At 31.7% G+C, this 16,231-nt stretch overlaps 1 protein-coding gene across 1 annotated transcript in view; it reads left to right on the top strand.

Annotated features, from left to right (window-relative positions):
• Window positions 1-16,231, top strand: part of Ipp (inositol polyphosphate 1-phosphatase) — a 40,893-nt gene that overhangs the window by 7,983 nt on the left and 16,679 nt on the right. Inside the window, exons 2-3 of the mRNA XM_075375440.1 lie at window positions 5,002-5,200; window positions 15,844-16,117. Of these exons, the coding sequence (XP_075231555.1) occupies window positions 5,002-5,200; window positions 15,844-16,117 (473 nt within the window). The remainder of the gene's footprint in view (window positions 1-5,001; window positions 5,201-15,843; window positions 16,118-16,231) is intronic.

Here is a 16,231-nt window from a genome sequence, read left to right as displayed (position 1 = left end):
TATCTAGCCTCCCAGGCTTCAAAGTCCCCACCACCATCTCGAGATCTCTTCGGAGTATATGTAGGCCGATGAAGTACCTGGAGAAGCAAAGCACTTCCTAAAAGTTATTAACAGCAAAAAGAAAAACTGGGTAGTATTTGAAAAATTATCTGCATGCAGATTTGTATAAAACAGGAAAAGAATATTTATGGGTACAAATGTTATTCATTGGAATATTGTGTCTCCATTCTTGTGTTGAGGATATTGAAATCCTAATAAAGAAAGAAAATCCTTTAATACTGTGTCTGCAGGAGGCTCATCTTCATCCACAGGATGATGTGTTGTTTTGCGGGTACTTCTGCAAAAGATGTAACTATCAAACTAAGGGGAGAAGATGTGAAGGTGTGGCTGTTTTTCTGAAGGAAATCGTAAAAGCCGTCCGTATTCTGCTGGCGACAAATTTCCCTGCAGCCTCAGTAAAGATATTGGTGCCATTCAAAATAAATATCTGCAACTTACACTTTCCTCCAAATTCTGATATCAGTGTCCAGTCTGTTTCCCCAATTTGTCCTACCTGACAATTGCCGATTTCAATGTCCATCATTATTCATTGGACTCATCATCATGTTCTTCCCAAGGCAATATAGTTGATCGACTTAGGCAGAACTTAGATCTCTGCTTATTGAACGATGGATTGTACACATTTGTTATATCTTCATTGGGTAAATTTTCATGCTTCGATTTATCCTTTGGTTCAGCAACCTTACTCATATATTTTATTTGGCGTGTTTCCTAAAACTTCTTTGGAAGTAATCATAGACCAGTTATCTAAGTCAGTGATAGTGATTTGCCATATGCAGTTACCCACACAGGTGGGTGGTTCAGAAACCCGATACAAGGATTCCTTTGACCAATATATGACAAGAGTGCTAGCGTGGTCCACACTTGTCAAGTTTACGCACCTAATTCTTGATAGCACAGATGAAATCATCCCTGTCACATCTGGAAGGACAAGGTGGCCTGCTGTTCATTGGTGCGATGAAGTCTGCAGGCATGCACTAAGGGACCATCACAGGGCTTTGCGTAATTTCAATCGAAGATCTACAAATGAATTGCTCTGCACCTTCCGCAATGTAAGAGCTCTTTGCTGTTTATTGTTTTGGTGTGCTAAACAGAAATTGTATCTGAACTATGTTGAATCTATTTCACGGACAACACCATTTTGTATTGTATGGAGAAAGGGTTGAGTCATATGTGGATCACAAAAATCACAGCCGATTGGACTGGAAAATAATGGCACCATTGTCATTGTGCCAATTGATGTGGCAAATATGTTTGCAAACTCATTTCTGAGTTTATGATGTGTAAGTTGCAGGTAGAAAATATCCAGTTTGTGATGGGAGACTTGCGAAATGAATTAAACATACTTGTATCTTTCTCTTTTTATGAGCTAAGGTAGGCCTTGAATAATTCACATGACACTTCCCCAAAATGATAATATCAGTTTCAGTATGTTTTCAGACCTCCCGGATACTGCATTACCATCATCTTTTGGTATTTACAATAAAATATTCTCTGATCAGGTTTTTCCAGATTCTTGTCAGAAGCATTCGTGATTCCCATACAGTAACGTGGTAAAGGTGATTGTAGTGCTCAAGTTATCATCCTTTCTCCTTAACCAGTACCCTGTGCAAGTTTATGGAACGAACAGTAAACCGTCATGTAGTGCAAGAGAAACGCCCTGATTGCTGCTACAGGACAATGTGGTTTCCACCAAGGTAGATTGTCTATCAATTACGTAGTTGCTCTCGAATCTGTCATTCAAATTACCTTCCCATTGCTCCAACACCTCGTTACTGTATCTCTCAGTATGCAAAAGGTGTAAGACACAGTTTGGAGGAGAGGAATCCTAAATAAACTGCGTGAATGGTGTATACAAGGAAATCTTGTATTTATCAGGGGATTTCCTCAGTAGTCGGTCTTTTCGAGTTGGAACGACAGTATTTGAAAATTTTAGACTAGAAAACGGAGTACCACAGGGAAGTGTCCTAAATGTTACTTCGTTCACAGTAGCCATAAATACTATAAAAAACTCAATGCGAAACCTGTATTGTGTTCTTTATTTTTGTAGATGATTTTTTAATTTAAATAGCATCTAGAACTTTAGCTATTGGTGAGAAGCTGCTCCAAAACACAATAACCCAATTAGAATCTTGGTGTAAAATGACTGGTTTCATTTTCTCTGGAGAAAACGAAATGCATATGCTTTTCACGCTTGAGGGAACATGTTGACCCTCAACTGTTTCTTCAAGGTGATCCAGATGAAGCATGCACATGGGTTAGATTTTAAGGAATGTGGTTTGACCAACGAGTAATATGGATAACACGTTTAAAGGAGCCGAAGGTAAAATGTTTAAAAATGCTAGACATGCTGAGAGTTCTATTTAATACTTGTTGGGGTGGTGATCGAGTATGCATGTTGCGCTTCTGCTTAGCTCTGATTCGTTCAAGCTTAAACTATGGATGCGTGGCTTATTCATCTGTATAGGCTACTGCTCTAAAGATGCTCGATGCAGTCCATCATCTATTTATCCATTTGTCTACTAGTGCATTTCGTTCAAGCCCTGTGGTAAGTCTGCTGATGGACAGTGGTGAGCCATCTCTTTGGAATAATGAAGTAAAATTATCGGCTCTTAGAAGGCTTGTATTAAAGTACAACCAAATCATCCAACCTTTGATGCGGTATTCTTCAACCATGTTAATCGTTATGAGGAACTGGCCATCATCTACTACTTTGCTAGATATCAGAGTTCGGTTCCTTTTCTTACCTCTGAAATATACAATTACCTTGAGTTCTTACCGTTGCTCCATATTATTAACCTGCTTAGCAACATTCTCAAGTAAGTTATTGGTTTGGTCTTTGTTGCTGTCATAAGAAGAACACAAATCCTGTTATTAAGAGAAACATTTTATAACATTATATTTAACGTGAATCCTGATTCTATAGTTTATACAGATGGCTCTAAAAACGTTATTTTTGTTGGTTGTGCCTCTGTGGTTGACAATAGAACATGATGTTTGGCCTTCCCAGCATCGTTAGTATTTTTGTTGTGGAGCTGTGTGTTATTAATAAGGCCTAAAATTTAACTAGACCAACATTCTGCTACGTACTTGTCTGTTCAAATTCCATGAGTGCCTAGCAAACCATTAGTATGTACTCTGGACACTCTGTTGTCTGTGATATACATTCTAGCATTTCTGAAATGACTCAATGTAATACAACTGTGAGATACCCAGCCTGCTGGATTCCCAGCCATATTGAAATTTCTGGTAATGAGTGTGCTGATCGTGTGGTAAAGAGGCTTGTTTGCAGCCTCCTTTCATTAATCATGTTGTTTCGAATGATCTTGTCAGTTTTCTGAAGAGTTTCGTTTGTGATGAGGGGCTGAGCGAATGAAATGCTGCTTACCATCAATAATAGAATTCATCTGACTAATTAGACATGGTGATACAGTGTCCTGAAGGACACGTATTTTCATGTTTGGTCAACTGTGGTGAGGACGTTATTATTTGCCGTTTGCAAATAGTGCACACCAGGTTCACCTACAGTTATCTAATGCACAAATGATGCACTGATGCAGGACTCTGACTGATTTACCTGTTTCTATTGGCTATAACTGCCAAATGACGATACACCACATACATGTGAATTGTCGTTGCAGCATTGCATCGGAAATTTAAATTTGGGTTTAATATCAGAAATATCTTAGGAAACAATGAGACAATGTTATCACATTTTCTAAGCGTTGTTCATTTATATTTAGATATTTTGAGTTTTCTGTAGTATGTATCAATTATTTATGTCATTTGCCGTGTGGCAAATGGTAAATTTATTGTTTTAATTTAGATTATTAATGTAATATCTCATTATTGTTTTATTTTGCTTTTAGCACATGTCACAAGCGCTGTGTTTTTGTTACTGGGTTTCAGTTTTTAATTTAATTGTTAATTTTTATTTACTTACTATATAAATATTGTGTCCAGACACTCATAACAATACTTTGTTGCATGACCAGAAAAAAAAAATTGTTTAACAAAATTGAAACAAAAAACATTAGAACTCTACTGTCATGACCTCTGTGGCAGAGTGGTAGTGTCTCTTTCATTCATTTTGATAGTTCTAGTTTCGAATGCTGTTCAGCTTGGTATTCTTCATATCCTTTTCTATCATCAACTATAACTGGGCATCACTTTATTGTTTCAGTATGAATAAATAATTTTTAATCTGTGAAGTTATATTTAAACTTTTGCATTTTGTGAATTGGTGAAAAATTCATGTTCTTATATGAATTATGAGTAAAATAATTAGTAAAGATAAAATGCAACAGAATAGTTGAACAACAGTACTAATTCAAAGCAGAAAATACATTAATGCATAAGTACGTAATACGTTAACAGCGGAACTCAATATGAAATTATTTCATAATCTTCAGGTGGAGTATATCTGTGCTGCATTGTTTCCAAAGAATTCCTCCACAATATTTATGTTCAAAATAGTATTACATTATCAGATTAAAGGCCAAAACAGGCTATTTTATATTGGATGAGTAATTTTATAATTTTGCTTTACTAGAAAAAAAAATGTAATGTGGTGTTTTTAAATTGTGTCTAAAGGCTGGGAAGATCTACATATGCTACTATATGTATGCTAATGTATCTCCCACTTGACATTAGCATACCTTCATTCAAACAAATAAAGCACTATGGTAAAATATTTCTTTCATTTCTACTTTACAAAGAGCATTTTAAACAAAAAAGTGAAATGAGCTCCACTTTATTGTTAAGAAAGATCCTTAGGATTCATTTAAAAATAATTGGCATGTAAAATTTTTTTCACTTTTAACAGTTTTTGTTTATTTAAGAATTGACTTTAGAAGTAAGTACGTAATATATTTTTTCATAAGTGGATTTATGTTTACCATAAACTGATGTTTTTGATCAATTTTTGTTGTCTTTATTTAGGGAATTTTTAGAAAGTATGATCCTTGTTTCTGAAAAAGCAGCAAATATTGCCAGAGCTGTTCGTGAAGAAAGTCATCTGCTTTCATTGTTAGTGCAAGAAAAGAAGGAAGGAGAGAAAAATCCCAGGTTTGCTCATGATTTTAAAACACTAGCTGATGTTTTGGTTCAAGAAGTGGTTAAACATGATTTGGGAGAAAAGGTACAGTTATATTAGTTTTATAAAAATATAATTTTGTTCAAATAAAGCTGTCTTTAAATCAATATTCTCAACCTTTCAGTATTTGTGACCCAATTTTTAATCATAATTTTCATCTCCCCCCCCCTCTCATACAATAATAATGTATTTTGATCCTAAAGCAACAAAAATATGATCCTAAATACAAACCTTACAAATTCCAAAATTCCAAGAATAAGTAAATTTGTTGATATTTGGCACTGATCTGCTGCTTTGACAAAACAGAATCAATGCTTCTCTATTAGTGTCTGTCTTATGTCCACCATATCGGACATTCTTGCGGCTTTGCAAGAAGTTCCTATTTGTCTTGAACATTCTGGAATGTCTGCACAACCGTCTGCGCAAATGTTTATAAATGCTGCACCTCAACATTCATTCAATTCCAGTCAGTCTCCGATTCTTCTATCGTTATTGAATCTAACGTGAATGTGTATGTTGTAATTTGCATGTTAATTGCAATTTACAGTATTAAATATTCACAGAAGTAGATTTATACAGAATCAAGGATAAATTTTTAAGTGGGTCTAAGCGACCATTAGATGTCAGTGAAGCATCAATTGCAGAGATGAGCAAGGTTCTGAAAATCAATCAAGAAAATATTCTCAAGAATACTTAAATTTTGGGTTTACCAGTACTGAGGTAAATGAAGAAGATAGGCCTCCCATTTGTTATTTCCTCAAAAATTTTGACAGCAGACAGGATGAAACCTAAAACTTAAACGACATTTGAAAACGCTTCATAGTGCTTTGAACTAAAATTAAAATTATATGAAAAGCAAACATCATTTTAAAAAAAAAACTTTGGCTGTGAGTGATCGACATTTACAGAAGTACACAAGCCATAAAAAAAAGCTATTACAGTAATATTAGGGGGGGGGGGGGGTTAAAGCCCCCCTGTTATTACTTACATTGTGGGGAGGTTTTACTTGCCTTTTACAAAGTCTCATATAAAATAGCCAAGTGTAAAAAGCCTCACACTACTGGTGAAGAGCTTATTTTGCCAGCTGCAATTGAGATTGTAGAAACTATGTTTGGAGATAATTTTGCCAAAAAGTTGCAGTCCATATCTCTAATCAAGTGATACTGTTGCCCGTCGAATTGGTGATGTAGCTGAAGATGTAAAATTATCAGCTTTTTGGGGAGTTGTATGACAAATTGTTTTCAATTCAGTTTGATAAGGCATGCTCATTTCATTGCCTATGTTCGATTTTGTAATTGTATGTCAGCAGTTAAAGTACTTCTTTTCTGCAAACCAATAGAACTAAAAGCAACAGCATTCGCATTATTTGCTATCTTAAATGATTTTATAAACGAGGCAAACGTAGAGTGGAAAATTGTGTCAGAATATGCACTGGTGCATATGGTGCTTGTGGAATTTCTGAAAGATTCCAAAGTATATAAGCACTTGTGAAACAAAAATCTCCACAGTGTGTCTGGACATATTGCATGATCCACAGAAAAGCTCTGGCTTCCAAAGAAATGAGTCCTGGTCTGAATATTGTGCTAATGACTGTTGTAACTGTAGTAAATTCTATAAAAATGAGACCCTTAAAATTAAAAATCTTTTCTGTACTTTGTAAAGACATGGTTGCAGTGCTGTACAACCTTTCTTTTTAATGTTTAGTCTTCGGAACCACCGTAAGGTATTACTTCAGAAGATGATATGAAGGTCGTTCAATAAGTCCTTAGAAAAAATAGAAAAATAAATTATTTTGTGTAGATTTATTTTTATTTTTCAACATATTCTTTTAACTCTATACATTTTTCTAAGCATTTCTCCAACTTTTTTAAACCTTCCAAAAGTAGGATTTCGGAAGGTTCTCAAAATAAGCATCTGTTTGGGCAATGACCTCCTCATTTGACGTGAACCATTGCCCGCTGAGCCATTTTTTTAAATTTAGAAATTAAAAAAAAATCACTGGGTCCAAATCCCATGAATATGTTGGATATTTTAATAATTAGAACTTTTAATTCCATAATCTTTGGCCATCGAAACTGTGCAGATGTGCACCTGTGCATTGTCTTGATGGAATCTTTTTATTTTTCAAATGAGGATTTTTTTTCTTGATTTCTTCGCTCAACCAGCGCAATAACGATGCATAATACTCTCCAGTTATTGTTTATCCTTTTTCTGAGTAATCAGTGTAGATGATACTGCATGTATCCCAAAAAACTGTGACCATCACCTTGCCGGCTGATTTCACCATCTTCGCCTTCTTTGGAGCCTATTTGCCTTCAAAAACCCGCTGTTTTGACTGTTCCTTTGTCTCTGGAGTGTAGTAGTATACCCATGTTTCATATCAACACAGTTATGTATCAATGCAGAAACTCGTCAGGATTGCAACAGAAAAGTGCCAAAACAACCTCAGAGTCGACCACATGATTGCGTTTATTCACTGAGAGCAAACATGGCACCTATCTTGCCAAAATTTTATTTTACAACCAATTTTTTATGCAAAATTGAAAACTCTGTACCTTGCGATATGCCTGTAGCCTCACCTTTTTCATACAATTTGATTCGTCCATCACTCAAAACCATATCATGAATTTTGTCTGATGATTTTGGGGGTGGTCACTTCCACTGGACGTCCCAAACTTTTGTGGATGCACAGCCAAGTTAACTCATTTACCCAATTGTAAAAAGTTGCAAATACAGGAGCAGATGTGCTATTAACTTCATCCAACTCAGCTTTGATCTCTTTCAGTGTTAAAACTTTCAAATATAATTTTTAATCCACTCAAAACTCACTTTTTTCTATTTTTCTAAATAAACAACAGCTTGTTGCTTCAATCGACTATGTCATTGAAACCATGTGACGGATGCAGCTAATACTACACTCTAGTGACAAATGACGCTTACTAAAAGCAAACTATTTTCGATACTATGAGCGCCATGTCTTGGATTTTCTAAGGACTTACTGAACCACCCTTATATGTATGAATGCAAATGAAGTGTAGTCTTGTACATTCTCAGGTCGACCATTCCGAAGATGTGATGCTAATTGAAACCCAACCACTAAAGAATATTGGTGTCCACAATCTAGTATTCAAATCCGTATAAAAGTACATGGGTGCAGTACATTCAGTATTACTATTTTATTGTGAAGCAAGTTTGTTATTGTGTGGGAAATTTTTGCAATGTGTTTATGAATTAAGAAATGAAATCGCTATTTTTCTAGAAGAGGAAAACTGACTGGAAGCCAAGAGATTTCAAGATGGTTTATTTGTGATGGGATTGAGCTAACAGGTTGACATATTTGAGAAATTAAATACCTTGAATCTTCAACTCCAAGGAGCAAATACTCATCTGTTGGATATTAGTGATGCAGTTAATGATTTTTGTAGAAAATTTGAATTGTGGAGCAGAACTTTATAGCAAAAAACCTAGAAATGTTTGCAAATGTGGATAAATGTGTTAAAACTTAAGGCTGAAGAACAATATGTGAAAGTTGTTTTTGTAACCATTGAAATCATTTAGCCATGCCGGCAAAGAATTTAAAAAAGTATTTTCTTGCTGACAACAACTTAGTAACGAGTGGGTTAAGGATCCATTTCAAAATACTCCCGAAGGGCTCTCGACTGCCAAAGAAAAAAATCTTCATAGACTTCACAGTAAGAGATGAAATCAAAAGACAATTTAGTAATAAGTCATTCTTTATATTTTGGGCAGGGGTGGATGATGAGTTTTCTGCACTGAAAACAAGAGCATTTCATATACTATTACCATTTTCAACATTCTGTGATGGCTGTTTTGAAGACAAAATATAAATCAGCTAAATATAGAAAAAGAACTCGGAGTGTCTATTTCTAATATTAAATTTTCCTTTAAAAAACTTTGCTTTGTAAGACAGGCCCTAGGGAATTCACTAATAATTATTAAACTTGTTTTTAATTTAGTACTGATAAGTTAATTATTAAATACATTGTGTAGTACTGATACAGTCCTATTTATAAGTTTATTATATCAGTGTAAATGTGTATTTTATTATTTATTATGTCAGAATGTATTTTGTTTTGCTTTCCTTTCAGTAAATTAATATATTTTTATTTAATAATATTTTCTTCTCAATATGTTCATGCTCCCCATTTAGTGTTTTCATGGTTCCCGTAGGGGAGTGCGCCCCACAGGTTGAGAAACACTGCTTTAAATAGAAATGATCTTTTTTTATCACACCATTAAAACTGTATTTTATTAAATAACTTTATCTATCATATCACTTGATTTTTAAACATATCTGTTTTTGTAAGAAAATATTTCTATTTTGCTAAGTCTAAATATATATATATATGCCTGTTCATATTATTGTCACTGTTCATATTATTTGTTTGGCACTGCAATCCTGTATGATAAAACCTGTATTTAATAAAATCTGAAATCTGCTGAAACTTGTCTTATCTAGTGTATACTTTTTTTTTTAAAGAGAAAGGGTTTTTTATGTTCGGGATAAATAAAAAACTATCCAATCAATCACAACAAAGGTTTTACCAATGTTTCTCAGCATAACTGAGAAGGTTTGTAGATATAATTCATCTCAAAAAAACATTAAAAACAACAGTAAAAAATTTAGTTAAAAAGATAATGCTTCTTCAGTACCTTCATACGGTAGTATGTTGACTCTCCACTTGGTGATGGATATGTTGTGCTCAGGCAACAACTTTTTACATAGTCCTATTGGCTCTGCTAGGTGGTGGACATGTTGCACTAAATTCAGTCTTGTAAGCTGCCAGTAATTGTTAATTATTGATTATCAGACAATTTTAATTTGTTTCTTTGATATACTTATAGAACGTTGGTCAATACAGTTGTATTCAATTTCTCAGGTTATATGATATATTGGTTCAGTGATAGGCGATAAATATTTTATTATTCAAATTTATTTATTTATCTATATTTTGGCAGTATTTGTTGAGTTCTTTTTTCTAAAATCATGTTGAAACGGAGTAGATGTAATATTGGTAGAAAATGTACAGATGTGAGGCGAATGACTACATCTTGATGTAGAAATTCGCCTCGCATAGAAAAATGTGAGGATTTGCCTCGCATAGTCTCATTCGCCATGAGACTGTGGCAGAGAGTGAGGATCTATTTTATGATGGTCTACAATATAGGAAAGCCACTTTAAAGTTCAGTTCTGCTTTTGAATATGATATTCATTTGGATTATATTAATAGTAAAAATTTACAAATTGGTACAATGATTACAATATGAAATCATTGTTTGCAAAAAAATGAAAGATGAAATACCTGGCATGTGTTGTTCTGGTGGGAAAGTTTCACTTCCTACACTTAATGAGATACCAGAACCAAACAAACAATTAAGTTTTAAGATCTCATCCTTTGTCAAAACATTTTGTTGATAAAGTTGGTAAATACAACATTTTTATTTCAGATGACTTCTTTTGATGCTAAACAAATTGTAGAAGGGAATTTAATGCCTGCGTTTAAAATTCAAGGTCAGGTTTACTACTATCTTTTGGCAAACATTGCCTGTCATCGCGAGAGGAACAAGGGCTGATGTTGTTCAGGCATGCCTTAAATCATCAGCCTTATGGAAATTTTTCCTCACTATTAATTTAAGAACTAATATGAGAATTCATCTTGGGGGTGACGATGCTAACTTTCCCTTACAACTACTAAACTGGGAATAAGACACTTCCTCACAATGATGGTTACATTTCTGTAGATGGAAACTTTGGTACCATTGTGCATACAATGGATGATCTCATTTCCAATATTTATGCAGAAATTAGTATGCTTTTACAAAAACTGTATGAGTGGCTTTGCAAATGATCTGTCATAACTCCTTGAAATATTTCTGCATTTTAAATTAATAATATGATGTTACAAAAAGTTGAAGGGCAAAGCAAAAAATATCGATCTGTAGATTCTGTAATCAATACTGAGGATGCAGTCCACTATCCTCCAGAATTTTTGAATTCTCTTAATCCTGCAGGTTTTCCAGCTCATAGTCTCAATCCTAAAATGGGAGTTCTGATTGTTTTACTATGAAACCTTAACCCTCCAAGGTTATGTAACGGCACAAGGTTGCAAATCAAAACTATGTGAAATCACATCATTGAAGCTAGTATTTTGACAGGTCCAGCTGCAGAGAGTTTGCTCTTATACCCTGCATCCCAATTATCCTAATAGACTTTATTTCAATTCAAGATGCTGCAATTCTGTACAAAACTTTAGTTTGCTATAACAATCAATAAAGCACAAGGCCAGACATTCAAACACATTGGTATTGATTTACGATCAGACTGCTTTTCTCATGGACAATTATATCTTGGACTTTCCAGAACTGGTAATTTGGAAAATCAGTTCATTCTGCTACCAGAAAATCAAGACGCTGCAAAAAATATCATATACCCAGAAGTTCTATCAATTTAATACTGTTAGAAAATGGGTTGGCTGCATTATAATCTCAGGCAAAGCCGAGATGGGGGATACTATATATAATATATATAAAATAACATGTCATGATTGATAACTGAGCAAAAACTACCAAAGATAAATTGGTGAAAATTTGTATATACTTTCTCCTTATGGTGTAAGTGCATGCTAAGAAAATCCTCTTTGAAATTCCAAGTTTAATGGGTTAAAATTGAGAGTACAATGGAATTTTTATTTTTTATTTTTCAGTAACAGACAAATCAACTTAATCTTTGGTGTGTGTGATCTTGGTATGAATATCTAAAAATTGATTTTTACATTTTTTTTTAAATTCAGAGATTAAAAGTGTTAAAATGGAGTTTTGATTTTTTTTTTAAACCCTGTTATTTTTTTTTATTTTTTGGCAACAAATGTAGAAGAAATCAACCTGATTTTTGATGAGTGTAATAATATTCATGGCAATAAACCAATTTCTAGATTTTTGAAATTCGATCTTGAAATTCGATCTATAGTACGTATATGCGAAGGTATACAGCGCTGTGGCTTAACCAACACAGTCGCTGACTGTAACTGTATGTATGACTGGCTGCACCCCTCTCCAGTTACTTAACTAAAGAACATAAAATAAAAGAATTGACTGCTATGAGAAACCCAAGTAATCATATAGTGCAGGTGAAGCTGTGTTGTGGTGCTAATAATAGAATATAATATTTGTTAACTTGCTTTTTAACCAGTAGTATTGTTATTATTGTAACTTTGAACCCGACTGATATATTATCATTCGTCAAATCTCAATAACGAAGAAAATATCTCCCTTGAACAGTGAATTTTATTTAAATATTTTATTCAAGGAAATATATTTGCCTTGTAAACTGTAATTTTTTTTGTAAAACATTATTATTAAATAACTTGAATAAAGTTAAAAATAATATCTACTGTTGTAAAAAAAAATCAATTTTAAGCCTGTTAACAGGCTTAAAAATGACAATTGTGTCTGTAAAACAAAGTAGTTTGACTTGTAGACAAAGTAGTCTGTAAAATCCACTACCAAATTATCAATCATTGCAATCATTGTGTAGATATGTAGTTTTACTCGTAGTATATCACTTACCAAAGATATAAATCATGTCAGTATATGATGTTGCTTTATTCTTTTTGTCTTTATTTAGCGCAGATTTTTGTTATTTTAATTAATATAACTGGCACCTAATTATACATAATAATTTGTAAACAGTTGCAGGGAAGACAGTGACAAAAACAATAAAGTTCATTGTGCCCCACCCCTTCATCAATTTTTTTTACGTTGTGGAAGTTTCATCAAAAGTTCACATTTGCAAAATTGTAAAATTTTCAATGAAATAAAATAAATTTTTTTGTTGGATTTCATTGAAAATATTACCAGTGTATATGGCTATTAAACAGTATGTTTTTGTATATTTATATCTTTTGTGTAGCATTATAATAACTTCAAAAAGAAGTAATAAATGTTTAAAAATAACTAATTGAATCACATTTGTTTAAATTAACGAAAAATCTTATACTTAGACCAATAAGAGTTATTTTATTATTATTATTATTATAGTTTTTTAAATGTGAGAAAAGTATAATTAGCTTACTTAATATCATGACAATAACTTTTTGCTGCTGAAATTTATTGTGTATATTATATATATCAGGGGTGGCCAACTTTTCTGTATATAAGATCGACTTAAAAAGTGTGTCACAATCGACTCGTTGTCATAGGTGTAGTCTAAGGGGAAGAAGGAGTGTGAAATGCATTCTATGTTTATACACTGTGCTTCAGTATAAGGTGCATTCCAGCAAGGTATGGGTAGATAAGTAAAATATATTGCATCAGATCAATTATTTAACCACTTTTTTTAGTATTTGTTGGCAGGGTTGTAACTTTAGGCTGATGATCTCTTTATAGTTTATGTCAAAGGTATTTTTAAAGGTCATTCATTGAATGTTTAAAGTTGCTTTAACAGATCCCATTTTCTGTGGGAACGTAATATGAACCTATATGAAATATCACTAAAGAAATATTTACTTGATTGAATTTTATTCAATTGATGGATTCATTTTCTTAAAGAATGTAGGCAAAATAATTTTAAATATTATATTAAGATAATGTTCGTATGTGAATTATTGCATATTAATTTTAAGTTTTATTTATATTATTGCTATGTGTGTTTCTCTAATGTCAAGAATTTATTTCTATAAATTTACATTATAAGACAATGTTTATGTAATATTTTAATATCATTTTGCATTCTGGGGAAAGAAATAATGATTATATATGAAGTTTTGTAATTTGAAATATGTCTACATGAAAATTATGATTGAGACATTATAATTATTAAAAGTATTTAATGGTTGGGCAAAATAATTTGGAATAACAAGTTTGATATTTAAACTTTTTCCAATAAATTATTGGCTATATTACCTTTTTCTATAGATTTACGAGGTTGATTATTTTTACAGTGCGTTTCTTATTAATTAAATTTATAGACTTTAGATTAAAAAAAATGTATGTGAAAATGTTTAAGAATAAAAACCAGCTTTCCTATGAAACCTCTATATTTGTAACATTAACTGGACAATTTTTTCATTGTCTGTGGTTATATTAACCACACTGTTATTGAGATAAATAAATTCTGTTTAACAGAGAATTGAATATGTTTTAACGGTATTTCAGTATTGTTGTATGTAGAGAAGTATATCTGACATTGAAATATTATCAGTAACTTACTGCCATAAAAGTAGTGACAGTTGTTTGGCTTCCTCATTTACATAATACACTAATTTCTTATCTTCATTTTTAATTTTTGAAATGTTTATACATTTACTACTTTTATTTCATTTAAAAATCATTTTTCTAGAGTAATTTTGTCAGAATTGATTATGATTTATTAATAAAACTTGGCATTAATATTAAATAAAGTGGCTTATATTATATTATGTGATACCATCATTGTTTATATACTGCCTTTTATCTTACTGCTTTATAATTGAACAATATAGAAATGTAATTATACTTTTGTTATATTGACAGTCAAAATCATGACTTTTTTTTACTTTTTATAAAATATTTTTTATTCATAATGAAAATTATTTTTTTGGTAACTATAAAATGAAATATTTTGCTTTTTCACATTTAAATTTAAAAAAAAAAAATACATTTTTTCACATAAAAAATTAATAGTAACCTAAGTCAAATTAGATTTGTAATTAATCCTCAATTCAACCTGTACTTTTTTGGCTTAATCTTTCTTACTAACTATTGTAAATATGATTTTTTTTAATTACGTACAAAAATTTCCACTTAGTTTCACTAACAAAAAATTACATAAGTTTTATAGTGGAAGATTTGATATGTAAATATTTTTTTACTACCATTGCATAGTTTAATTGTTATATTGTTGTTAAATATATTTTGTCACCACTTGATGTCAATGGTTTTTTTATTGAGAAGATTTTGAGAAAATTGGTTTGAGAACTTGACGTATAAAAATTATGTATATTTCTTTATTACAAAGAACTGTAACCTAAGGATATGTTATTTCTTTGTTTTTTTTCTTAATATTTGTTATTATTATGAACTAAGTTTCTTGACTTTCTGTAAACAGTTTTTATAGATTAAGCAATGACTGTTTTACTTTTAGTTTTAATTTTAATGTCAACTTTTAAACACTAAATCACTAAATTAAGGATTAAAAATTGTGGATTAAAAATTTTGTACCAAAATTTTTATTTTGGTACAAATTTCAAAAGACTTTTTGTTTGCATTTTTAAAGAATTTAATTTTTAATGCATTTGATACATTTAATATTTTAATGCATTTAAGCTTATTTAATGCATTTTTAAGTTTATTTTATTATTTTAAAGAAAATTATACATTATAATAAATAAAGCTTAATACATTTTTTGCTTAAGTGCTGGTGTATAGATTAATTTATTCTTTTTGTATAAATTTTCATAATAGTAAAGTATTAAAATGTTAAAGTTTAAAATAATTTTCTAGTTGTGTAGATCACGTGAACAATTTCTATAACAATCAATAACTACTAAAACTCATTGTTAGAAAAAAATTTTCGTATGTTTTGAACAAGGAAGACCCTGCCTAGAATAAATTCACATAAATAAATGCATTTAAAACTATGTTTTGTCTTATTACAATATTAAGTCATTTTGATTTTTTTTTTTTTCTAGTTTCCTGATTTAGTTGGACATATTCATGGCGAAGAAAGTAATGAATTTACGTCATCATCTGGTGATATTTTTTATCTCCGTGTTGGTACTACAATGAATGAAACAAAAGAACTTTTAATTAAAGTACTTAATGATGAAATTGCTGCAGATGTGTTAGCCAATACTGTACATTCACCTGTTTCTCGTAAAGATTTGCCTGACTCTTCTTTGATTCTTCCTAACAACATTCCTGATATACCTCTTGAAAATACTTCTATTTGGATTGACCCAATCGGTAGGGTAAGGTCTATCGCAATATTTTATTTAATTATTATATAAGTTTGTAATGTTTTATGTATTTATGATGTATCGGTTTATGCATTTATGATAGATAGAGTAGTGTGAAAAT

This window comes from Lycorma delicatula, chromosome 9 (genome assembly GCF_047948215.1).
Source record: "Lycorma delicatula isolate Av1 chromosome 9, ASM4794821v1, whole genome shotgun sequence".
NCBI lineage: Eukaryota > Metazoa > Arthropoda > Insecta > Hemiptera > Fulgoridae > Lycorma > Lycorma delicatula.
The sequence above is the reverse complement of the archived record's forward strand: the minus strand, read 5'-3'. Positions and strand labels throughout refer to the sequence as shown.